This window comes from Vulpes lagopus, chromosome 7 (assembly GCF_018345385.1).
Source record: "Vulpes lagopus strain Blue_001 chromosome 7, ASM1834538v1, whole genome shotgun sequence".
Lineage (NCBI taxonomy): Eukaryota > Metazoa > Chordata > Mammalia > Carnivora > Canidae > Vulpes > Vulpes lagopus.
This window is the reverse complement of record NC_054830.1, coordinates 129,130,133-129,155,826: the sequence shown is the minus strand read 5'-3', so window position 1 is coordinate 129,155,826 and position 25,694 is coordinate 129,130,133. Positions and strand designations below refer to the sequence as shown.

At 49.7% G+C, this 25,694-nt stretch overlaps 1 protein-coding gene across 2 annotated transcripts in view; it reads left to right on the top strand.

Annotated features, from left to right (window-relative positions):
• Positions 1-25,694, top strand: part of ADAMTS2 (ADAM metallopeptidase with thrombospondin type 1 motif 2) — a 231,809-nt gene that overhangs the window by 68,645 nt on the left and 137,470 nt on the right. For both annotated transcript variants that reach the window (XM_041761970.1, XM_041761971.1), the window contains exon 3: positions 5,935-6,094. In XM_041761970.1, the coding sequence (XP_041617904.1) occupies positions 5,935-6,094 (160 nt within the window). The remainder of the gene's footprint in view (positions 1-5,934; positions 6,095-25,694) is intronic.

Below are 25,694 nucleotides of genomic sequence, written 5' to 3'. Positions count from 1 at the left end.
ACTTTACCAGCCAAGCAAAAGCTGAGGAGAGCTCATCACACTAGACCCACCTTAAAAGAAATGCTGAGAATTCTTCAAGTTGAAACAAAACGGTGCTAATTAGTAACATAAGAATATGTGAAGGGGCGCCTGGGTGGCTCAGTTGGTTAAGTGTCTTCCTTCAGCTCAGGTCATGATCTCATGGTCCTGGGATGGAGCCCTGAATCAGACTTCCTGGTCAGTGAGGAGTCTGCTTTCCCTCTCCCTCTGTATGCCCCTCTCTCTCTCTCTCTCTCTCTCTCTTTCTCTCTCCCTCTCTCTTCCTCTCAGAAGACTGAAATCATACCAAGTAACTTTTCTGATTATAGTGGTATGAAACTAGAAGTCAACAACAGGAGGAGAACTGGAAAATTCACAAATATGTGGAAATTAAACAACACATTCTTGGACAACGCATGGGTCAAAGAAGAAATCAAAAGGGAGATTGGGAAAATATCTTGAAACAAACAAAAGTGGAAACGCAGCACACCAGAACTTCTGTGATACCGCAAAAGCAGTTTTTTAAAAAAGATTTTATTTATTTACTCATGAGAGATGCAGAGAGAGAAACAGAGACCTAGGCAGAGAGAGAAGCAGTTTCTTCGCAGGGAGCCCAATGTGGGACTCGATCCCCATCCCCAGACCCAGGATCAGGACCTGAGCCTAAGGCAGATGCTCAACCGCTGAGCCACCCAGGCATCCCCGCAAAAGCAGTTCTAAGAAGAAAGTTTATAGTGATAAATACCTACAATAAAAAAAATAAAGGTCTCAAATAAACAACCTAACTTTATACCTAAAGGAACTTGGAAAAGAAGAACTAAGCCTAGAGTTAGCTAAAGAAAAGAGATAATAAAGATCATGGCAGACATAAATGAAGTAGAGAACAGGAAAACAATAAATAAATTTAAGATGTAAATAAAAATTTGCATCTAAATAAAATTAAGATGTAAATAAAAATTTAAAAGATCATGGCAGACATAAATGAAGTAGAGAACAGGAAAACAATAAATAAATTTAAGATGTAAATAAAAATTTGCATCTAAATAAAATTAAGATGTAAATAAAAATTTAAAAGATATTACAACTGACATCGCAGAAATATTAAAGGATCATAGGAGAATACTATGAATATGTATTTATATAGAATACTTATACAACAATATTGGACAACCTGGAAGAAATGGACAAATCGTAGAAATGTACAACCTACCAAGACTGAATCAGGAAGAAATATAAAATCTAAACAGATTTTACTCAATAATGAGTAAGCAGATTCAACTAGTAATAAAAAATATTTCCAAACAAAGAAAAGCCCTGTCATAGATGACTTCACAGGTGAATTCTACCAAACATTTCAAGAGTTAATGCCAGTCCTTCTCAAACTATTCCTAAAAATCCAAGAGGAAGGAATATTCCCAAACTTGTTTTATGAGGCCATCATTACCCTTATACCAAAGCCAGATAAGGATGCTACAAGAAAAGGAAACTATAGGCCAATATCCCAGATGAATATAGTTGCAAAAATTCCTAACAAGATACTAGCAAACTGAATTCAACAGAACATTGAAAGGATCATGTATGTGATCGAGTAGAATTCATCCCTGGGATGCAAGGTTGTTTCAACATATGCAAATCAATAAGTGTGATCCACTACTTTAACAGAATTTAAAATAAAATTCTTAGGATCATTTCAATAGATGTAGAAGAAGCATTTGACAAAACTCAGCCTCCTTTCATGATAAAACTCTCAACAAATTGGTTATAGAAGGAATGTAGCTCAACATAATAAAGGTCATGTATGTGACAAGCCTGCAGCTATAAAGGTTAAACATTTTTCTGCTACGATCATGAGCAAGACAAGGGTGCCCACTCTCACCATGCCTATGCAACTTAGTGCTGGAACTTCTTTTTAAAATTTATTTATTTATTTATTTTTTAGAACTTCTTTTTTTAAAGTTTATTTATTTATTCATTATAGTAATTTCTACACCCAATGTGGGGTTTGAACTTATGACCCCAAGATCAAGAGTCACACACTCTTCTGACTAAGCCATCTGGGTGCCCCAGTACTAGAACTTCTAACTAGAACAGTCAGGCAAGATAAAGAAAAGGCATCCAAAAAGGAAAAGAAGAAATAAAATTGTCCAAGTTTCCTGGTTACATGATCTTATATACATAGAAAACCCTAAAGACTGCACTAAAAACTGTTAGAATTAATCACCAAATTTATTAAAGTTTCAGGATACAAAAATCAACATAGAAAAATCAATTAAATTTCTATACACTAACAGTGAGCTATCTGAAAAAGAAAAAACAATTTAATTTATAATAGCTCTAAAATGCTATAATAATTAGGAATAAATCTACCCAAGGAAGTGAAAGACCTATACACCAAAAAAAAAAAAAAAAAGATATTGATGAAAGAAATTAAAGAAGACACAAATAAATGGAAAGATTTACCGTGTTCATGGATCAGAAGAGTTAATAAGATGGTCTCATTCATTTGGGGAGTCTAAAAATTAGTGAAAGGGAATAAAGTGGAAAGGAGAGAAAATGAGTGAGAATACAGTGAGGGTGACAAAACATGAGAGACACCTAACTCTGGGAAGTGAACAAGGGGTAGTGGAAAGGGAGGTGGGTGGGGGGTTGGGGTGACTGGGTGATGGGCACTGAGGAGGGCACTTGGCGGGATGAGCACTGGGTGTTATGCTATATGTTGGCAAATTGAACTCCAATTTAAAAAAAAAGTAAAAAAAATAAAAATAAAATGGGAAAAAAAAGAAAGATATACTGTGTTCATGGATCAGAAGAGTTAATAATGTTAAAATGTCCTACTACCCAGAACCATCTATAGATTCAATGGAACCCTATCAAAATTCCAAATTCTGGTAGAAAACCAACCCTAAAATTTGTGAACCACCAAAGACCCCAAATAGTCAAAGCAATCTTAAGAACAAAAGTGGAGGCATCATTTTTTTTTAAATTTCAAACTAGACCTCAAAGCTACAGTAGTCAAAACAGTATGTTATTGACACATCGACTAATAGAATACAATTGAGAGCCTAGAAGTAGTCCCACACATACTGTCAGATTATGTTTGACCGATGGGATGGTCAAACATAATCTGGGAATACTAGATGGGAAAAGAATCTCTTCAGTAAATGATGTTGGTAGTCACTTGCCAAAGAGTGAAACAAGACCCCTGTCCTACACCAGTCACAAGAGTTAACCCTAAATTGATGAAAGACTTCAGTTTAAGGCCGAAAACCTTAAAACTAGAAGAAAATACAGGCAAAAAACTCCTTGACATTGGTCTCGACAATGATTTTTTGGATATGACACCAACAGCATAAACCACCAAAGCAAAAATCAGTAAGTTGGGACTACATCAAACTAAAAAGCTTTTGCACAGCAAAGGAAACCATCAACAAAATGAAAAAGCTTCCTATGGAGTGGAAGAAAATATTGCAAACCATTTATCAGATAAGAGGTTAATATTCAAAATACACAAAGAAGTTATGCAACTCAAAGCATAATCTGATTACAAAGGGGCCAAGGGCCTGAATTAGACATTTTTTCAAAGAAGACATACAGATGATCAATCAGTACATAAAAGGTGTTCAACATCAGGGAAATGCAAATCAAAACCAACCATATCATCTTCACATTTGTTGGAATGATTATGAAAAGTATAAAATAAGTATCAGTAAGGGTGTGGAGATAGGGAACCCTCGTGCACTGTTGGTGGGAATGTGAATTGGTTCTGTCACTATGTCACATATGTCACTAAGGAGGGTCCTCAAAAAATTAAAAATAGCACTGCCATATGATCCAGTCGTCCCACTTCAGCCTATATATCCAAAGGAAATGCAAACAAAATATTGGAGATATATCTGTACTTCCATATTCATTATAGCATTTTCACAGTAGGCATGAAAGCAACCTAAATGTCCATCTGTAGATGACAAATTGATAAATTTGGTTTGCATATACAATGGAATGTTATTCAGCCTTTATAAAGAAGGAGTTCTTGCCATTTGAAACAACATGGTTGAAAATCGGAAGGTATTATGGTAAGTGAGATAAGCTAGGCACAGAAAGACAAATGTAGACTCTGAAAGACTCAAACTCAGGGTGCCTGGGTGGCTCCGTTGGTTAGGCGTCTGTTTGACTCTTAATTTTGGCTCACGTCATGATCTCAGGGTTGTGGTATCAAGCCCCATGTGGGGTTCCATGCTCAATGGGCGGTCTGCTTGGGATTCTCTCTCTCTCTCTCTCCCTCTGCCCATACCCTCATGCATACTCTCCCTCTTTCTCTGTCTCTCTAAAATAAATAAATAAATCTTTAAAATAAAATACTCAAACTCATAGCAGGGGAGAGTACAGTAGTGGTTGAGAGTAGAATGGTCGTTGCCAGGGACTGGGGGAAGGGGCAAATGAGAGGTGATGGTCAAAGGGTACAAAATTTCAGTTATGCAAGATAAGTTTTGGAGATCTATTATACAGTACCATGCCTATAGCTAACAATATTCTATCATGTACTTAAAATTTACTAGGAGGGTCAATATTATAAAAAAACGTTCTAATCATGAAAAAATGATGGTGAAAAGGATACTTTTTCCTCTCTCAAAGAGGATACTTTGAGAGATAATGGATATGTTTATGCCCTTGGTAGTGATGGTGGAAATGAGTGTATACTCATTCCCAAACTCATGGAGTTGTATACATTAACTATGCACATCTTTTTACATGCCAATCATATTTCAGTAAAGTGGTTTTAAAAAAAACCCTCAACCCCCTGGGTGGGTCATAAATGTGTGATCTAAAGAAAATACATCTGCAGGTTAACACAGCAGGGGGCCCCCACTCTGAGACTACTGATTTATAGCTAACAGATGGAAAATGAAAAGCATGGGAGCTAGATGGGATGGTGATGGCTGGATGGCCAAAGGGAGGGTAGGGCCATGTGCCTGCACTTGAGGGTGGGGTGGCAGCTGGAGCATCTGAACGAGGTGCTGAAGGGAGAATGGGAGTTCACCAGAGGGCCAAGGTGAGGAGGGCCAGCTGTGAGTGCTGTCTTGGAAGGATGGGATTGTCCCAGACACTGGCATGAGAGGTGTGTGAGCCAGGGGCTGGCAGGGCAGTGGCAGGCTGACAGTCTTGGCTGCCAGAGTATGGAACAGCCTGAATCCTGGTGGGGACAGGGGTCCAGGGAAGGCTTTTCCACATGGGAGGGGTACAGCCCCGTCTTGGGGGAGACAGCAGTTAAGTTGCTGTAGAGTCTGGACCAGTGACCAATGTGGATGAATGGATAGGTGGTGGGAGCATGGGGACTGTGGTCAGCTGCAGGGATGCCTGCTCTATCCATGGTGCCCACTGCCAGACAGTATGCCTTGTGGTCCACCTGTTTTATGAGGGACACTGGAATTCTAGTTTTGAAGTATGAAATATCATCATTTTGAGTGTTGGGTTCAGAACTTTGAAAATACTGTTTGTGTCCAACTGAACATATCCATGGCAGATTTAGTCCTCAGTTGACTGGGGTCTGGTGGGAGGTCCCTCTGGGACCCTACTTGCTATTGCCCAGCCTTGGCCTTTGTCCTGTGTTTGTGTCTTTGTGGGAGTGGATTAGGGATGACCCAGACAGAGCTTCTTCCCCCGATAGGGCTCACCACCATCCAGGGCTCTGGCCTCAATGACTAGAAGGGGAGGCTCTGGGCAGATGGGGCCTCTGGAGTCACCTGTCTGTGCTCTCCATGGCCCAGGGTTCAAGCCTGGCACCTAGCTTGGATGCTGGGCAGGGTCCTTCTGGTCCTGTTGGTCTGGTGGGAGGTCTCCTCATGACTCTACTTGCTGTTGCCCATCCTCAGTCTGCTCTGCTTTAGGAATCTGAACCATCTCATTTTTGTCCTGCAGGCTGGCCTGATCCGTATGGAGGAGGAGGAATTCTTCATTGAACCCCTGGAGAAGGGGCTGGCAGCCGAGGAAGCTGAGCGCGGCCGTGTGCATGTGGTGTATCGCCGGCCCCCCACCACTAGGTCCCCTCCTCCGGGGGAGCCACAGGCCCTGGACACAGGTAAGGCTGCTTCGTGACCCTGGTTGTTCCCTGCCCTGGGGTTGCCCAGGCCCAGCTGGAGCCCTGCTGTCACTGACCGCGTGCCCCAGTGGGTGTGCTGCAGTGCTGGGGTGGGAGTCACATGACAGCAGGTCTGGGACCTCCATAGCTGGTAATGAAGGCTGCCCAGTGGCCTACGTTCTGCTGTGTGAGGGCCAGTGAGTGGCAGGGAGCAGGAGAAGCACAGAGTAGACCTACCCCTGGGCCTGAGTCTTGTGCCCATGTGTCTGAGCATGTGCCCCTAAAGAAGATGTCTGCTGACCTCAGGCAGCCAACCTCTTCCTCAATGCAGTCTGCCTTCCCGGCAATGACAACTGACTGCCCTTCCCTGGCTACTCATAGAGGAAGGTCATGAGCACTCCCTTGATCCTGTTTGGATCCTGCTTCCCTCTGGAAGACATGTACATGTCAAAGGGGGGACGGGGAGGGAAATGTATGATAGAGACCCCAGAGGTGTACCCACGGCCTTCGTGGCCTGTGCATAGACTCAAATGGGTTTTTTTCTTTTTCAACTTAGAACCAAAGTGCCCCCTGGGCCCAGGACCACAGAAGGAACTTCTGAATGGGTCTGGTGACAGCCCCTGGCTGCAGCCTCTCAGACCATTCAAGAAGGCCTGGCCAACCTGAAGCCCAAACTCCCCCAGCATTCTTGGGATGCTGGAAAACAGGTTGCAGTGAGGCCAGGTTGGGGGCAGACCATGATCCTAGCAGGCCTCGTAGTCCTCAGAGCCTCAGGGACCAGATAAAGCTGCCTTGCCTGTGCTTGGTTGTTAAGGGCTGAGTTAGCCCTCAGACTGTGGTCCAGGACCCCTGGCAGCAGATGTCAGGGCAGGTGGCAGCAGCAGGGAGGCCTGGGTCTTGAGTTAGGCTCATCTGCATGTAGATTGAGAACCCCCGAGGCCCCCCTGGGTCAGCCCAGTCATGCTTTGATTTGCCAAGATGCTCCGGTCACCCCAAATAGCCCTGGCTCATTTATTTTAGGTCTCTCAGTTCTGACTTCCCAGCTTGACAGATAAATTGGGTGCAGGCTGTCCTGCATTAAATTAGGTACCATTCTAATTTAAAGGAGTGGTGTCAGATACCTTGACCGAGGAGTCCTTCCATCAGGAAGCCCGACACTGTCTGGAGCCGATCAATACTTTGGGTGGATCCTTTTCCCCAAGTGATGAATGGCCTGTCTGCCAGGCCTTCCCCAGCCTCAGCCTTCCTGCCTCTTTCCTATCCTTGGGTTCTCCGCAGGGGGAGGGATGGAGAGTCACCCCGTAAGGTGAGAGTAGGAGTGAAAATGGACAGTGGAAGTACCCCAGACCAGGGGTCAGGGTCCACACTGGCCAGCTGCCCTGGGACAAATTTGGGCCTCTGGCTTCTGCCTCCTCTGTCCCGTGGGATTAGAAATGCCTGCATCTCAGAGAGCTGAGGGCTTGCCACCATGGGCTTTGGGCTTGGTGCTTCTGGGTCCTGCTCAGGCTAGGTGAGGTGATGTCTGCCAAGAGGGGCTGCCAGGTGCCGGAGGCTGTCTCTGATCCCAGATTCCATGTGTTGCCTGTCTCCCCACCCCCCGCCCCCGCAGCGGTATTGGCCTCGCCTTATTTTCTGGGCTTTGGTACCTTCAATTAAATCTGTCCTTCCCTCCCCCAGCCATCCACCTACTGTTGGGGAGAGCTTGGAACTCAGCCTACTGTAGGAAAGGAATTTCAAACTCAGAATAAACTCAGAAACCAGTGACCTCAGAAGATGCTAGGGAGGGGTGCCTGAGTGGCTCAGGTCTTAATCTCAGGGTTCAAGCCCCATTCTGGGTTCCACGCTGGGTATGGAGCCTACTTAAAAAAAAAGAAAAGTAGATGCCACACAGATTGGAAGCTTAAGTTGTACTGGAAGGTGGTGAGGGGTGAAGATATTTCAGGCTGGACTCTAGGCCTCAGGCCTGGGCTGTGGGCTCTGGGTGGTAGGGTAGTCCACAGGCCGAGTCTGGGGCTACGTCCCTTTTTTGTGATGTCTGTGCCCACGGTCAGCATGATCCTGTGTGGGTGATTTGGTCCACAGACAGTACATTTCTCCTTGGATGTCCCTTCCCACTCAGCCCAAGGCTGAGGCCCACTGGCTGATTGGAGGGGGTCCAAATGCATGTTATGCTGGGATTGGGCTGAGGGCCCACGGTGACCTCAGACGGTCCAGCTTTCCATTGGCCTGAGCCTTGTCAGGGCCCAGGGTGTAGCCAGGAGATATATAAAAGCAGTGTCCTTGGCTGGGCATGTTTGCTCTGTGCTGGGCCCAGAACCCTAGGACATGTGTGTGTGTTAAGCCAGGGGACCCATTTTTCTAGTGAACTCTAATGGGGGCCCTGATATATCAGTGTGGCTTTGGCTGAAGCAAACAGGATACATGGACTTGAAGCTCCCTCCTCCCTCTCCCAGGGCAACTCCTGGAAGCGGGTTTGAAACCACCGTGATGGGCAGTGGATAGGATGGGTCCTCTGGGGAAGGGGAAACATCTGTTCTGGGCCTTCCAGTCTGGGAGGTAGGTGTCTGGCTGGGTGTAGGATTAGGGGTAAGGGTGCCTGGTGGGGGTGGCTGAGGGTGTCCCAGACAGCCCCTCCAGGGTCCTGAGACTCATTGTCCTGCTTTCCCTAAGCAACCAACAGCCTTCCTGGAGTGATCTTAGGGGTTTACCCAGCCTCAGGGAATTGTCATCACTAACTCTGAGGTTGGTTGCTGGGTTGCAGACTGCCTTGAGGAAGTGAATGGGAAATGAAGGTGTTAATGTGTCTTCATAGACTCAGGCCAGGGTCTGATGTGTGCACAGAGCAGCCTAGCATATAACAGTGCTGCCTTTGGGCCCCAGGGGAGGGTATTAGAAGGGTTAAGGGAGAAGAGGGGGGAATCTTTGCTTTCCTTGTGGTGCTGCAGATGTTGCAGAAGTATCTCTGCTCCACTCTGCTGGGCCCAGGAGCCTGGCAGGGGCAGGAGGGCAGAGCTGAGGCCAGGGGGTTGGGGGGCCTTTTGGGGACAGTTGTTTGAGGCATTTCCAGGCCTCCTCCATGCCAGGCCTCTCCCAGGTGCACCATTGTCTCTTGCCACCCTGAGCCAGCCCTGTACCCAGGGTGACATGATGCTGGGGGACAGTGTAACATCAGCCTCCCTGGTGTGTGCTTGCACTTGGGATAGGGTCCCGCTAGGAGTTTTGGGCCTGTGCCTGAGCCCTGCCATGGCTGCCATCTGTCAGCCCTGACTGGGGTTGTTGATGGGGAGCCAGGGCTGGCAGGTGTGGGAAGAGGAGGCCCAGTCTAGGTCGGGCTGGTACTTGTGCTGGTGACTTGGCATGTCACTCCCTCCTACTCTCTGGCTACCAAGACATACTACCACCAACCGGGTCACTTAAAGCAGCTGCAGTGTGTGATTCTGTGGTAGTTCTGGAAGGCAGAAGTCTGAAACGAGTATCATCAGGCAAAAGTCAAGTGTTGGCAGGGCCTTCCTGGAGCTTGTGGGGAGAGGGAGGAATCTGTTCCTGGCCTTTCTCAGCTTCTTGTGTCTGCTGGGATCCCTTGGCTTGTGGCCACATCACTCCAGTCTCTGCCTCCTGGTCTTCTGTGTGTGTATATGTGTGAATCTCCTTAGCCTCCCCCTTACAAGTAAGAATGCATGTGATTGCATTTAGGGCCCATCCAGATAATCTAGAATGATCTCCCCCTCTGCACCCCTGTCTCAAGATCTGTGATCTAATCACATCTGCAAAGTCTTTTTTTGTCATATAAGGTAACGTTCACAGGTCCCAGGAAGGACCACCATTTAGCTTATGTAGGAAGTGAACCAGCCCTCCTGTACGCGGCTGACTGTACAGCGAACAGGATGCACATCTTTGGACGAGGGGGCACCCTTCGCTCCTCCTCTGGGGATAGTGCTCAGGTGCAACTCAGGCAGGGCCTCTTCCCTCTACCTCTGCCAGATTCTGATCCTATCTCAGCCAGACTGCAGGGCCTGGAGAGCTTGGGCCATGGCATGGCTAGGCTGGCCCCAAGACCATATGCACAAAGCTGGCCTTGCTACTGGCACTAAGGGCCTGGCTGTGTGCAGGAGGCTGAAGATCCCCATGGGGTGGGAAAGATCCCTGGATTGCAAGCTGGGCATGTGGCCTCCCTGCTAGGCGCATGGTGCCATTAGCAGAAAGTCCTGCCATCCAAGGACAAGAGCTACAAACTCAGAGGCTGGCAGGATGCAGTAGGCGATGCCAGTGGGGATGGTGGCAGAGGGAGAGTGCTTGGGCCAACTTTCATTTCCCTCCTTTTGACATAAACAATCGGCACAAAGAACGTGTCTCTACTAAAAGGAAAACAGTAGTGTGAGTGTGGCGGCACATGGCATCCAGCCCTAGCCTCACTGTGGGCATAGGGCCCACCAGAGGCTTCATCCACAGGGGCAGCCCTGTCCTTGGCTCCCCCGACCACAACCTGGTGGGAATGTGGGCCTGGGGCAGCAATCCTCTCACTGTCAAGAGAATCCAGACATCAGAACTTTTATGTAAACTCTCATGATTTTAAAATGTTGCTTCACATTTCTAAAAAGCACCAAATGAGCCAAATAAATCATGGCCCCCATGGCCACCTGTGCTTATGAGAGGCAGAGGAGCAAGTGTCCTCTGTGCCCCTCTGGGGGCTGCTCTTCTAGGCCCCCCACAGGCCCACGGGCCAGAGGAGGGGCTCTGTGCTCCTGCTAGGTGGGTGCCCTCCTGCCCTACCTTGCACCAGGCACTGGCTGGAGGAAGAGAAGTCAGACAGCTCTGTGCCCGTGACCTTGGCTGCCGCCGCCTCGGAAGCAGACTGTGCCAAGCCTCTGCCCGCGGCTGTCAGGCTGCGGCATCCTCACTAGCAGGCAGAGGAGGCACGCCGCCCTTGGGAGTGCTCTGTCCCGCCGCTGCCAAGGAAGGCGGTGAGAGAGCGTGGACAGGGTGCTGGCACTGGCTGTTCCTCCACATGGCTTCTCCACATGGCCGGCTAGCAGTCCCTACCCGGCGGCCCATAGTCTTTCCTCTGCTGACCCATTGCACATTTCTGTTCATCCTGTGACATTGGCGTGAGCCAGGTAGGAGTTTTTCAGGCTTCTGAGGCGCAGGGCAGGGCTTGTCATGAGAGTGAAGGTGGAGGTAGGTGGGCAGGGCCAGGAGCCAGGGCCCAGAGCTGATGCTGGGAGCTGCAGCCTGGAGTGTTCCAGAGTGTGGATGGATGGTGTCCTGCCAGCAGTGGGCATGCCTGGGTAGAAGAGGGGCCTAAGAGAGAGTTCTGTGTCCCAGCCAGCCCACCGTGGTCTCTCTGGGGGGTGTGGGAAGAGGAGGCCCAGTCTAGGCTGGGCTAGTACTTGCCCGGAAGCAGGGAGCAGGAGGTGGAAGTGGGGAGAATGGAGTCCTGTCAGGCCAGGCCAGGGGTGGGAGGTGGGCAAGGCTCCACTCAGTGGCAGGTGGATCACTGGGCCTATGTCAGTGATGCAGTGAGTGTGAGGTGTAAGGGAGAGGCTGAGGCCTAGGGACTATGTGGAGGGGGTGCTAGCTTGCTGGGGGCCAGCTCGGGAGGCTTCACTCTCCACCGTGGTGGATGTCCAATGTCAGTTTCCTGTGATGACCAAGAAACATTACCACAAACAGTGACTTGAAACAACATAGGTTTGTTCTCTGACAGTTCTGGAGGCCAGAAATCCAAAGCAGATCTGATGGGGTGAAAATCACAGTGTCAGTACAGTCGGTTCCCTCTGGAGGCTCAGTGGGAGGACCTCCTCCTGGCCCCTCCCAGCTTCTGGTGGTCACTGGCATCCCTCGGCTGGTGGCTGCATCATTCTGGTCTCTGCACTCGTGGGCACAGTTTCCTCTTCTGTCGTCCATTCTCTGTCTGTGTCCTTTTTACAAAGACACATGTGATTAAGTTTGGCCCACAGCAATGATCGGGAGACTACCTATTTCAGGGTCTTCCACTTAACTAAATTAAGGATAGGTTGAGTCCCCTTAGCCATAAAGGCAACACTCACAGGGTCTGGGGATTAGGCTGTGGACATCATGGGGGATGTGATTCAGCCTACACAGTATCTTAAGTGTTGAAGCCTAGGGTTCTGCCAGAGTGGGGAGAGAGGCCCTTGGTTGACTTTGCACCTTGAGCCCCAGGCCTGGCTGGTGTCTGGGGGCTTCTCTCTGTGTCCCCAGCCCAGGCATTGCTGAGCTGCTCACTGGAGCCCTGTGGATAGGGCTGGCCCTCTCAGATGGTGACCTGGGGGCTCTCACACCAGTCTTGGCGTCAGGTCCTGTCCAGCCAGCTCAGAGATGCAGCGAAGACCTGGATGCCTCGGTGCACCATTCCTGGGGCCCCCGTCAGTTCCTCCTCCTCATTCTACTGCTGGGCTGTGCCTGCATCTCTGAGCCCAGAGCAAACCCAAGGACAAGCATTGGTTGTGAAACCCAAGGCAGCTGGCTGGGCTCTCAGCTCTGGGAAGCATGTTTCAGAGCTGAGCGCACCCTTGGCAGAGGCCTCAGCACTCCCGTCGCTCTGTGGTCAGCCTCCTGGACCGCTGGAGGAGATGCCAGCGTGGTGACGTGGCCTCATACTGGAGGGGTGGGTGGGGGCTGGCACTGGGACAACAGAGGCTGCACACTCTCTCAGGCCTGGAGTTGTTTGGGGTCAGACTTGGGAGAGTGCCCCAGAGCTGTCGGCAAGTGGGGGTGCTTTTTCCCTGGGGTCCATGGACGGGGGCCCTGTCTAGTGGGTTAGGAGGGAGGAGGCATTACTGCAGTGAAGACTGCCAGGCATGCCCCCTGAGACACAGACTGTGACTGGCACTCTGCCTGGCTGGCGAGGTCAGCCCATGTGCTCAGCTGCTCTCCTCAGATATAAATTTAGCTGTCCCTGTGTCTCTGGCCTGCCGTCCCTCCACCTCTTCTTCCCTCTCTCCTCCTGAGTTAGTGTGGGATCTTGTTCAGGGGTGGAACCAGCCAAGTGAACGTGGCCCAGGAGAGACCTGATCTTTGCTGGAGTACCATGAACAGATGATGAGTGTGACCTGGGGACAGCGACTTGGCTCTGCCCTGGGTGTGGCCCTCACTCAGATGCAAGGGACAGTTCTCAGAGATGAGTCATGAGTTCTCAGAGGAGCCAGGCGAGTGTACCTGCCTGGGCAGGTTGCCCCCCCCTCCGCCCGCTCTGTGGGGTCTCAGTTTACTCATCTGTAAAACGAGTGTAATGGCACAGAGGCGGTGGTGGTAGGCATGGTAGGGGTTAGACAAGCTCCTCCTCGTCTCATCCCCAGTATGGCATCTGCTCTGTGCTTGCTGTTACCCATCCATGTGATTCGGGCTGTTTGTCTCAGGCTCCTCTGCCCTGGCTGCTCCTTCATTCCTTCTCTTACGTTTGTGTTGCACATGTCTCCCAAAGAGCTTTTTGTTGGCACGAGGTAACCATGCCTGGTTTCCAGATAACACGCAGCTGGGGAGTGAAGCTGTGTCTGCTCTGGGTGCGTCTGGAGTTTAATTAGCAAAAGTGGTGCATCTGGTTGTTGCATTGGCCATGGGCTCTGTATGACCTGCTCTTTGCAGGTCCTCAATACAGCTGACTGGGATGTGTCTGGAAGAGACGTGATGTCTCCAGGGGCAACTTAACATGTCTGTGGTGTTTGTGCTTCAGATGTACCAGTTGGCCTGCCAGGGGTGGGAGCAGCTGGGCCTGAGTATCCCTGAGGACCCCAATGAGCCTCTCTCTACACCTCAGGTACCCCCACAGGACAATTGTGAAGGACATAGGCTTCCTGTGTGCTGTGTCCACACAATGAGGGGCAGAGGGACAGGTTCCCAGGACACAAGCCTCTTGAGGATGCAGAGGGGCTTTATGGCAAGTGAGAAGTGCAGGGGGATGGGGCTACAGAGAGCCCCAGGGATGTCCAAAGGGTACAGGAGGCCCTTCCCCAGAAGCAGAACCTGGGCTTGGGCCCAGGGTCTGAACTCTGCTGCTTTGTGCCCATGAGCAGAGGCCTGATTTCCTCTCAGAAATCTCCACAGGGTGTTAGACACTTCAGCTGGCTTCATGCCTAAAGTGTTTTCTAGAAAAATTTCCAATTTTCCTTGACCCATTTCTCTTTGAAATTAATACTGAACAGCGCCATGCACTTGGCCCTGAAGGAACACCAAGCTGGGAAGAGGTCACACAATTAGGGGGAATGTTGGTGTCTGGCTCTCTCCCCCTCCCACATTCAGGCTCCCCCTCCTCCTTGCATGTGCACACATGTTCACATGTGGTTGGAACTTGGGCCAGCTGCTGTGGCCAGGGTTGGGGTGTCTCTCCTAAAGTTTGAGATTTGGCCCCATCAGTCTGGGCTCAGTGCTGGAGTGTGGGCTTCATCTGGAACTGTGTGGCTGGACCACCTCCTGGGGGATGTCCAGGCAGGGTGAGGTGCACGTCTGCAACAAGGTCAGGGCTCTGGTGAGAGGCTGCTCAGGATTCGGGGGAGTCCGAGGCCAGGACCAGGTGGAAGGGATAGCCTTGGAGTGGGGCCTGTGCAGGGAGGTGGATCGCACTGACTCTCAGGACGGACCAAGTAGGTGCCTGCTGTTGCTCCTCAGTCATTGGAGGGAGACAATAGGAATGATAACTATACTCCTGAGGTAGGACACTGAGGCTTAGAGGGGTACCTTTGTTCTCTCATTCACTCATTCATTCATTCCCATTCTCACTGTGTACTCCCCTTGTGTCTGGGGCTGGAGTGGGTGCTGGGGATGAATCAGGGCACAAGCCAGGTGAAGAGCTCACCAGCCAGCAGGGACACACAGTGGGCCAAGGGATAGATCCGTGAATGAGATCAAGTCCAAGAAAAGGGTAATTAACGTGAGAGAGGGCAGGTAAGGGAGGGAGCTACCCCAGGCGGGAGGTGACACAAACCTGGCTGCCCCGGGATGCTGCTTCAGATAGAGGGGGCAGCAGGTGCAGAAACACTTGACAGTGGGCCTGGGGAGGCAGGGAGGGCAAGGTCAGTGGACTTGTGGTGCAAGGTAGGCTTTGTTCTCCCAGCAGTAAGAGGCCTTTGGAAGACTTTTAGTGGAGTGGGAGCGGGGAGGCCTGTGTGTAGTGCCCTGGGTGGTCCCGGTGGCCGATGACAGATGGCGGGCAGATGTGTTCAGGATGCGCCTTGGAGGTAGAGCTCACAGGATGTGGGTGTGAGGGAAGGGATCAGGGACAGCTCCTGGCTCTTAAAAGGACAGCTCCAGGAGGGTGGTGGATGGTGGTGACATAGCTGAGGTGGGGATCTTGGGGGAGGAGAGGCAGGTCAGGTGGCTGGGCCAAGTGAGAAGCCAGAACTGCGGCCCATTCTTCTGAGTTCTGAGCCCCACCCCTCACATGGCTCCTTGCTGCCCTGGTTCAGAGCAAGGGGGTTTCCCAAGACAGATGATGCCAGCCACAGGCCAAGCCTATTTAGCTTCCAGACTCTTGGGTTGGGGGCCAGGACCCCAGATGCAGCCACACAGGTGGGCAGGTGGGCAGACTCTGGCTTGCATTTGAAGCTCCTCTAGCTCCTGGAGGCAGAGGCCCTGCTGTTCAGGACAGGGTTGTAGGGCACTGGGTGTCCTTGTTTCTCTGACAGGCCAGGTTTTTCTTTCCCACTCTGCCACTTTGGAATGGGGCCCTGGATCTGCTAGGATAGATGGGAGCTTGTGAGAGTGTGCAGAGCAGGCGGTGCACCCAGCAGCAATTCAGGACGGTGATTAACGTGTGTGCCCTTAGTACGATAGGGACCTCCTGACAGGGGACCTTGGGTTCCTCTCCTTTTGCTGACCTGCAGGCCACAGCTGGAGCCAGCCCGGACACCCTGGATCCCTGGCTCCAAGCAGCTGTCAGGAAGTACTTGCAGAACGATTGAAGTGATTATAGAATCCAAGCACGTGACAAACCCACAGCTTTCGGGGCAGAGCCGGACTGCAGCCCACTGTAGCTCCCCAGTGTCTCCAGATCCTCGCCAGGGGCTTTGCTACTGATATTTTACTGACCCAGCAGGGATGCAGTGCTGCTTTTTGCCTTAATCTGTGCTTCTCTGATCGCCAGCAAGGATGAATGATCTCCCCACGTTTGATTACTTTGTATGTCTCCTCTTCCTGTGTAAGTCCTCTGCGTGTTAATCTCCTGGGGTTGGACGTATCCGGATAAGCCCTTTATCTGCTTATCGACTTTCTGTCACGTTTGATACAAGCCTTTCCCCCCAGGCTCTGGTTCCCCTTTTCTATTCAGTGTTACTTGTTTTCATTGTACAAAAGCCAGTCTTTCCAGAACCCAGTTTGTGAGTGATTCTTCTCCTGCCCCTGGAGCTGTGCTGTTGGCTCAGGGATATGCATTTATAGAGGGCCTATGGGAGGACGGGCTTACCTGTGCAGGCATTCCCCAGAGCACTGCAAGCTCATCAACTTATGGATCCGTGTAACAACCCCGCTGTGCCCATTTTACAGATGAGGAATGGAGGTGCTGGTGGTCACACAGCTGGTAAGTTGTAGAGCCCCAAGTGTGACAGGGAGGAGCAAGCTCGGGCCCGGGCTGCCTGGCTCCCTGTGCCCCATCTCCTTTCCACCCCCCAGAGCTTCCTACCTGAAGGCTGGCTGTTCGTGAGACATAGGGGGTCCTCTGAACATATGTAGCAACCGAGGCTTCTGCAAGTGTGTGCAGAAGTATCTCGGGTCACCTTGCACACTAACTGTGGGGAGAATCTTTTGCTTGCAGAATTCCCAGCATTGGGAGGAAGGTATTCCTGGCACACGGTTGATGCTTACATATCCATGAAAAAAAGGCATGAATATGGCTTCCCTGGAAGCCTGGCTGCATGGTCCTCATTCCTGGGGAAGCAGTTGCTCCTGGGCGGTATCTGAGGGCTTGCCACAGAAGCCTACTTTTATTATTGCAAATTACACTTTTGGCTGTGGATTCCTGGTTTTGTGCCGGCGGAACTGGAATGTTGCTGAGGACAAAGGCCCACTGGGATGTCAGGTGGCCCTGGGCCTTTCCTGCTGCTCTAGGGACACTCTCTGGGCGGCAGCAGTGCACTCAGGCTTCTCTGCCCTCAGTGTGCTCTGGCTACCGTTCACTGTGCCGTTGTCTTTGAACATAAACCATATCTCTTGTTCACTTATTCATTCAATTCATTCAGCAAATCTCTATAGATGACCCACATAGGGCCCAGCACTGGGCTAGTCTCTGGGACGCTGGGAACCAGACAGACATAACCGCCTCACAGCCCCCCACCCCTGCCCTCATACAGCTTGTGGTGACCTGGTTGGTCCCTGAAGGCCTGCATGGTTAGAAATGATGGAAAATGCCATGAACTGACCACAATAACTGGGGGTTGGAGCCATATCTGAAAAGTGTGGATTGAAATTCACTGGGAAAGAAGAGGGGTGGAAACAACAGGGGTGAGTGTCCTGAGGGGAGTGGAATTGGCCTGTTGGGGGTGCAGCAGGAGGGCCCTGAGGGGTAGATGATGGTGGGTCTCATGGCTCGGTCTTAGAGGGAGGGGCAGTGCCCTGCTCTAAATGGAGAAACAGCATGACCTGGTTCATTGGAGGAGAGTGAGAAGGGAATACACAGGGATCTGGGAGAAGGCCACTAATGAGGCTCAGAGGAGAGACGTGGCCTGGATCCAGGTGGCAGGGGGATGGAGAGGATGCAACGTGGAGCCATAGAGCTGTGGGAAAGTTGGGGGTCCTGGCAGATAATTGCCCCAGTGGTCAGAGAGGAGCACTGCCCTCTGGAAAGATCCACATTCCCATCCAGGTCTGTGCCAAGGTCAGGGAGGAGCCAGAACTGCAGCTCCTAGCCAGGCCCCTCCCATGCTCCCTCTGCCCCCACCCTGGCCTACAGACTCGGTGAGGTGGTGCTTGCCAGAATCATTTCTTTGCTGGGGCCCAGGCCTGGGAGGTATTTGTGTGTCTAGGTCTTTTTTTTTTTAAGGCTTCTGTCCAGAGCTTTTTGGGCTCACATTTGGGATGAGTTAAAATGCCATCTATAGATTCCTAGCTGGAAGGTTCGTTGGTGACTTTAGGGACTCCGGAATGTGCCACAGGGGCTAGTGTCCACCCTGTATCCTTAGTGCTTTGACAGTTCATAGGATGGGGCCAGCACTGGTTAGGTGCTGTTGGCAGGTGATAGAGTCAAGAAAACAAAGAGCTGAGGGCCATTCTGAGCAAGTGAAGGACCACAGGTTGCCCCAAGATCCCCAAAGCACAGGCATGAGTCCCTAATGGGACGGGGGTTCGAGCTGACTGAAGTTTAGTTAAGATTGTTTGGGTTGAGGAGCTCAGAGGGGCCCAGGTTATAGACAGAGGGAGTAATGGCCTGCTGGACCCTACCCACACAGCTTGGAGCCATAGGCTGGAGCTCATGCATAGGGTATAGGAATCTATCTGTGCCCAGTGCCTATGTCCAGGAGGTGCAGAGCAGTGTTACAGGGACTTGGACCCCCACACAGCTCATAGCCCCCTAGGATGGGAGCTTGTGTCCCTGCAACCTTGCCCAGATCCCAGGAGTCAGGTATCCACTGAGGGCAGTGAGGGCTGGTTGGGCAGCATAGATAAGAGTGGGTGGGCATGGGGGCTCCTGCCAATTTGGAGTCAGCTGCAGGAAGACTTCCGATTTTTCAGGAAAAGTCAGAAACTGTTTTTATGTAAAACTTCTTCATTTTCCAATGTTGGCAGCTAAGTCCAAATTTTCAAAGACTGTGTATGTGTCAAGCAGATCCCTGGTGGTGGTGGGTGCAAGAGGGTCACAGGGTGGCTTTAGTGCTCAGAGAACCCGAGCCCATAGTTGATCCCGTGGCAGCTGGGACTGAGCTCTCAATGCAGCCAATACTGCCTCAGAGTTGAAATGCACTTCAGAGGAATTCTTATTTTCATTTCGGGAACGTCATGAGAGACTGTTCCAGCAGTTCCGTTTCTGTGAGGAGAGATCTGCGGTCGTCGTGTTTTTCTTGGAGGCCTTTGGGGGAGCCCATCTGCAGAGCATTAGGGGGGTGTGGCAGGGGGAGGCTCCATCTAGGCTTCCAGACAGAACCTGGGTGGGGTGACTGTTTGGTAGGGTTCAGTCTCCAAACCCCCAGAAATGGCCCCCCTCCTCACCAAGCACTGGGCCAGCCCAACCCACTAGTTAGGCTGGATGGGACTGGGTGGACAGATCCTGTGGTTGTCACATCTGGCACCGAGTCCCAGGGGCCTGAAGTTCTGCTTCCCTGGTGTGATGGTCCATTCTCAAGGCCCTTGTAATGTGGGGAGCAGATGGTCCATTGTAGATACAAGAGGCTTGTGGTCAGATGACCATGTTCCTTTGTTCTGGGCGATATCCCAGGAGCTACTTACATTCTTAGCTTTCATTGCCAGTGGGACAAAACAACCTGAATCTTTCCTAGGTCCTTAGATAGTGAGGGGCACAGGGTCTTCATGCCCAGAAGAGGCCAGTACTGCAGGACCTTCCTTGGGCTACCTCAGAAAACTCAGTTCGGGCCCTTGGTGATAAATGCCTGAACTTCTTTTTTGATGTCTTTTGCTGAGAATATGTGGGGGCTCCCCAAGGGCTGTGGCTGCCCAGGGAGTTGGGGGAGCCAGGGGACTCAGTGTGGCCCTGTTCTGGCCCAGCCTTAATTTTCTTATTTGTAAAATCAACGACACTGGACTAAAGCCAGGCCTCATCCAGAGGCTCCTGGGCTATATCCCTATACCTACCTCACCTGCTTCATTTCACTCACATGGTATCTTCAAAAATTGAGTATATACTTGAAAGTCAGGAGGTTTCACATTGAAATCTCAGTTTTCAGTTTCTCAGAAAAATCAGAAGGACTGGAAACCCTGGGTCTGTTCTTACAGCCAGTATTTAGCAGGGGACACCATGCCTCTTTTATGTGGGGCACACAGTCCCCCTTCCCCACTGTTTGTTATCCGGCCCACCTACTCATTTTGGCCCTGCCTTGCTGGTTGGTAACAGAGTGAGCCTCTGGGAGAAAGATGACAAACTCTTTCTGTTTCTCTCTCTTACACACACACACACACACACACACACACACACGTATACACGTGAGCACAGAGCAGACACATCTATGTCTTCATGGAATGAATTGCAGGACCTTGAGGAGTTTCCCTGGGCTTGGTGCCAGAACATCAGTGTCTGGCTTGTCTTTGGGTGCATCCTGGACAAGTTCTGCTCCCCTGGGCCCTGGAGATAGCCTCTGGCTCATAGAGCTCCAGGGGTCACCCTGACACTGTGGCCCTTTTCAGCGGGTCCCAGGACCCTTTGGGTACCTGTGGTTCAAGAGAAGGGTCACAAGGCCAGACAACCTGGGACCTGGGGGCTTGCTGTGCCCTGGGCCAGGGTGGCCAGTGGGCCTTCAACCTGCCTAAGATGCACTTTCCCTACTCCTACCTGAAGGGGTTCAACTATTGCCCCTTGAAAGGAGTTGCAGTGGGCGCCACTTCCACAGTCTTAGGGGATGGCCTCAGGCTTTGCTAAACTCCTTCTGAGCCAGGCCCCAACTTGATCTCAGAAGAGGAGACAGAAGTGTGGGGGATCCTGAGGCTAAATGGTGGAAAGGTCTGACCTCACCAGTGGAGGGACACAGGGAAGATGAAGGATAAGGTTGATCTAAATCCAGCCTCTCTCAGGTACAGAGGCCATATCAGCTGCCTCAGCCTTGTCTCCTCTCCCCAGTTTCAGGACCATACCCTCAGTTGCCCCTTGGATAAACAAGTGGCTGTGGTACTCAGGTCTTGGGTCAGACCCCCGCCCCCCCAGGCCCAAATCCTGATTCTGAGCCATCCAGCAAACCCATGCTCTCTCCTCAGGCTCTTGTGGTGGCCCGCCTTGTGTCTGTGAGTTATGGCAGATTCTAGATTCAGGGAGGGGGGCCTGTACGCCTAGCAGAGACTCGCTGCATACCAGCTCAATTCAAGTTTGAACCCTCCCTGATGGGCTCCTGTTCCTATCCCACTTCAGTAACTAGCCTTGGTATTGTTGGGCTGTTATCTTCAGCTTCCCCTCACCCATCTAGAGCTGATCTGTGGACAGGCCTGACTAATTCTACCTTTAAAATGCCTAGAAATGGCATTACCACCCCCCCCACCCCTGACTTAGTTGCCTGGCTCAGTTGCCATGGATTCAACGATTTACTTACCAGTGTCAGAGTACATTCATTCACCCATCCATCCGGCTATCCATCCATCCATCCATGCATCTCTGCATCCATGCATTCATCCATCCAACAATTGTTTGCCAGTGCTCTTTTGCCAGCCCCATGCTGGGCATTGAGCATGCCTGGTTTGGTCTCTGTCCCTGAGGAGTTCCTATTGTGGGGAGAGGCAGACAAGAGGATGAACCATGACAAGTGCTGCTAATGCTCTGGACAGACCTGGGATATGGGCAGGTGATGTTGTCCTGGTCAGGTGAGGTCTGGTACTCATCAAAGTAGGACTGCTCGGATCCCTGGGTGGCGCAGTGGTTTGGCGCTTGCCTTTGGCCCGGGGCGCGATCCTGGAGACCCGGGATCGAGTCCCGCATCAAGCTCCCGGTGCATGGAGCCTGCTTCTCCCTCTGCCTGTGTCTCTGCCTCTCTCTCTCTCTCTCTGTGACTATCATAAATAAATAAAAATTGAAAAAAAAAGTAGGACTGCTCTAGCCAGGCCCCAAAGCCTGGTAGCTGTTCTGGGGCTCCAGGGATGAAGGCAGAGCATGCTGGCTCAAAGTACAGACTGAGGTCCTGCTACCTGGATAAATTCTGGCTTCTCCCTTTGTCTCTCTGTGCCCGTGTCTTTAACAGAAAAGCAGAGATAAAGGGTTTCCACTTGGTAGGATTCTGTGGAGGATTAGACCCTGTCAAACCTGTGCAGAGCCGCACGTGGGCCTGGCATGTGCTAAATAATGAAGTGTTGCCATGAGTGGATGGGGAAGTCCCACCTTGGGTCTCCCCATGACTGCTCCCATTCCAGAAGCTCCTCTGAGGTGCCTCCCAGGGACCACAGCCTACAGATATTGCAACTGCCCTTCACTCTCCTGATTGCTGCTGACTCCACATGATGTGGAGGAGAAAGGCTTCCTTAGAGAATTCTTGAGGCTTATGCACCTCCAGCTCCTTCCCAGGGGTTGCTGTTCACATCACATTTATTCAGCAGATGTTTTTCTGGGATGCTGTCCTGTGCCCATCACAGGGATGGGGCAGTCTTGGACCAGACCAGTTTGCCCTCCTGCCTTGCCAAGTCAGGCATGGAAAGCAGATGAAGCATGCGGCGATGGGTCTTGAAGTAGAGGGGGCAGTGAGGTCTTGGGGGTGGTCATCAATTCTGCTTGCTACACAAGGACAGGCATCCTGGAGAAGATGATACTGGGTGGTCCTGAGAGACTGATCTGTAGAACCTCTCATTAGAGCCTGTTCTGTGTACCCGGGGCATTCTAGAGCTGGGCAGGAGAACTGCCAGCCACAGGCTTTGTCCAATACCATAGTATGTTGTTCTCTTGCAGTGGCACAAAACAAACTGAACAATCTGAGCTAATATTTAAGAGGATTTGTACACATGTATGGATTTTCAGCTTTTTATGAGAATTCTGGATGCTTGGCAGCACTGGACTGCCCTGTTCTCCCTTATGATGCCAGAGGGTGGAAAGGCTCTGGGTTGGAGGATGCTCACTTCTCTCTCTCTCTCTTTTTTTTTTTTTAATTAATTTTTATTGGTGTTCAATTTACCAACATACAGAAAAACACCCAGTGCTCATCCCATCAAGTGTCCACCTCAGTGCCCGTCACCCATTCCCCTCCAACACCCGCCCTCCTCCCCTTCCACCACCCCTAGTTCGTTTCCCCGAGTTAGGAGTCTTTATGTTCTGTCTCCCTTCCTGATATTTCCCAACATTTCTTTTCCCTTCCTTTATATTCCCTTTCACTATTATTCATATTCCCCAAATGAATGAGAACATACACTGTTTGTCCTTCTCCGATTGACTTATTTCACTCAGCATAATACCCTCCAGTTCCATCCACGTTGAAGCAAATGGTGGGTATTTGTTGTTTCTAATTGCTGAGTAATATTCCATTGTATACATAAACCACATCTTCTTTATCCATTCATCTTTCGATGGACACCGAGGCTCCTTCCACAGTTTGGCTATTGTGGCCATTGCTGATAGAAACATCGGGGTGCAGGTGTCCCGACGTTTCATTGCATCTGAATCTTTGGGGTAAATCCCCAACAGTGCAATTGCTGGGTCGTAGGGCAGGTCTATTTTTAACTCTTTGAGGAACCTCCACACAGTTTTCCAGAGTGGCTGCACCAGTTCACATTCCCACCAACAGTGTAAGAGGGTTCCCTTTTCTCCGCATCCTCTCCAACATTTGTGGTTTCCTGCCTTGTTAATTTTCCCCATTCTCACTGGTGTGAGGTGGTATCTCATTGTGGTTTTGATTTGTATTTCCCTGATGGCAAGTGATGCAGAGCATCTTCTCATGTGCTTGTTGGCCATGTCCATGTCTTCCTCTGTGAGATTTCTCTTCATGTCTTTTGCCCATTTCATGATTGGATTGTTTGTTTCTTTGGTGTTGAGTTTAATAAGTTCTTTATAGATTTTGGAAACTAGCCCTTTATCTGATATGTCATTTGCAAATATCTTCTCCCATTCTGTAGGTTGTCTTTTAGTTTTGTTGACTGTATCCTTTGCTGTGCAAAAGCTTCTTATCTTGATGAAGTCCCAATAGTTCATTTTTGCTTTTGTTTCTTTTGCCTTCGTGGATGTATCTTGCAAGAAGTTACTGTGGCCAAGTTCAAAAAGGGTGTTGCCTGTGTTCTCCTCTAGGATTTTGATGGAATCTTGTCTCACATTTAGATCTCTCATCCATTTTGAGTTTATCTTTGTGTATGGTGAAAGAGAGTGGTCCAGTTTCATTCTTCTGCATGTGGATGTCCAATTTTCCCAGCACCATTTATTGAAGAGACTGTCTTTCTTCCAATGGATAGTCTTTCCTCCTTTATCGAATATTAGATGACCGTACATTTCAGGGTCCACTTCTGGGTTCTCTATTCTGTTCCATTGATCTATGTGTCTGTTTTTGTGCCAGTACCACACTGTCTTGATGACCACAGCTTTGTAGTACAACCTGAAATCTGGCATTGTGATGCCCCCAGCTATGGTTTTCTTTTTTAAAATTCCCCTGGCTATTCGGGGTCTTTTCTGATTCCACACAAATCTTAAAATAATTTGTTCTAACTCTCTGAAGAAAGTCCATGGTATTTTGATAGGGATTGCATTAAACGTATAAATTGCCCTGGGTAACATTGACATTTTTACAATATTAATTCTGCCAATCCATGAGCATGGAATATTTTTCCATCTCTTTGTGTCTTCCTCAATTTCTTTCAGAAGTGTTCTATAGTTTTGAGGGTATAGATCTTTTACCTCTTTGGTTAGGTTTATTCCTAGGTATCTTATGCTTTTGGGTACAATTGTAAATGGGATTGACTCCTTAATTTCTCTTTCTTCAGTCTCATTGTTAGTGTATAGAAATGCCATTGATTTCTGGGCATTGATTTTGTATCCTGCCACGCTACCAAATTGCTGTATGAGTTCTAGCAATCTTGGGGTGGAGGCTTTTGGGTTTTCTATGTAGAGTATCATGTCATCGGCGAAGAGGGAGAGTTTGACTTCTTCTTTGCCAATTTGAATGCCTTTAATGTCTTTTTGTTGTCTGATTGCTGAGGCGAGGACTTCCAGATCTATGTTGAACAGCAGTGGTGAGAGTGGACATCCCTGTCTTGTTCCTGATCTTAGGGGAAAGGCTCCCAGTGCTTCCCCATTGAGAATGATATTTGCTGTGGGCTTTTCGTAGATGGCTTTTAAGATGTCGAGGAAAGTTCCCTCTATCCCAACACTCTGAAGGGTTTTGATCAGGAATGGATGCTGTATTTTGTCAAATGCTTTCTCTGCATCTAATGAGAGGATCATATGGTTCTTGGTTTTTCTCTTGCTGATATGATGAATCACATTGATGGTTTTACGAGTGTTGAACCAGCCTTGTGTCCCAGGGATAAATCCTACTTGGTCATGGTGAATAATTTTCTTAATGTGTTGTTGGATCCTATTGGCTAGTATCTTGTTGAGAATTTTTGCATCCATGTTCATCAGGGATATTGGTCTGTAATTCTCCTTTTTGGTGGGGTCTTTGTCTGGTTTCAGAATTAAGGTGATGCTGGCCTCATAGAACGAATTTGGAAGTACTCCATCTCTTTCTATCTTTCCAAACAGCTTTAGTAGAATAGGTATGATTTCTTCTTTAAACGTTTGATAGAATTCCCCTGGGAAGCCATCTGGCCCTGGACTCTTGTGTCTTGGGAGGTTTTTGATGACTGCTTCAATTTCTTCCCTGGTTATTGGCCTGTTCAGGTTTACTATTTCTTCCTGCTCCAGTTTTGGTAGTTTGTGGCTTTCCAGGAATGCGTCCATTTCTTCTAGATTTCCTAATTTATTGGCGTACAGCTGTTCATAATATGTTTTTAAAATCGTTTGTATTTCCTTGGTGTTGGTAGTGATCTCTCCTTTCTC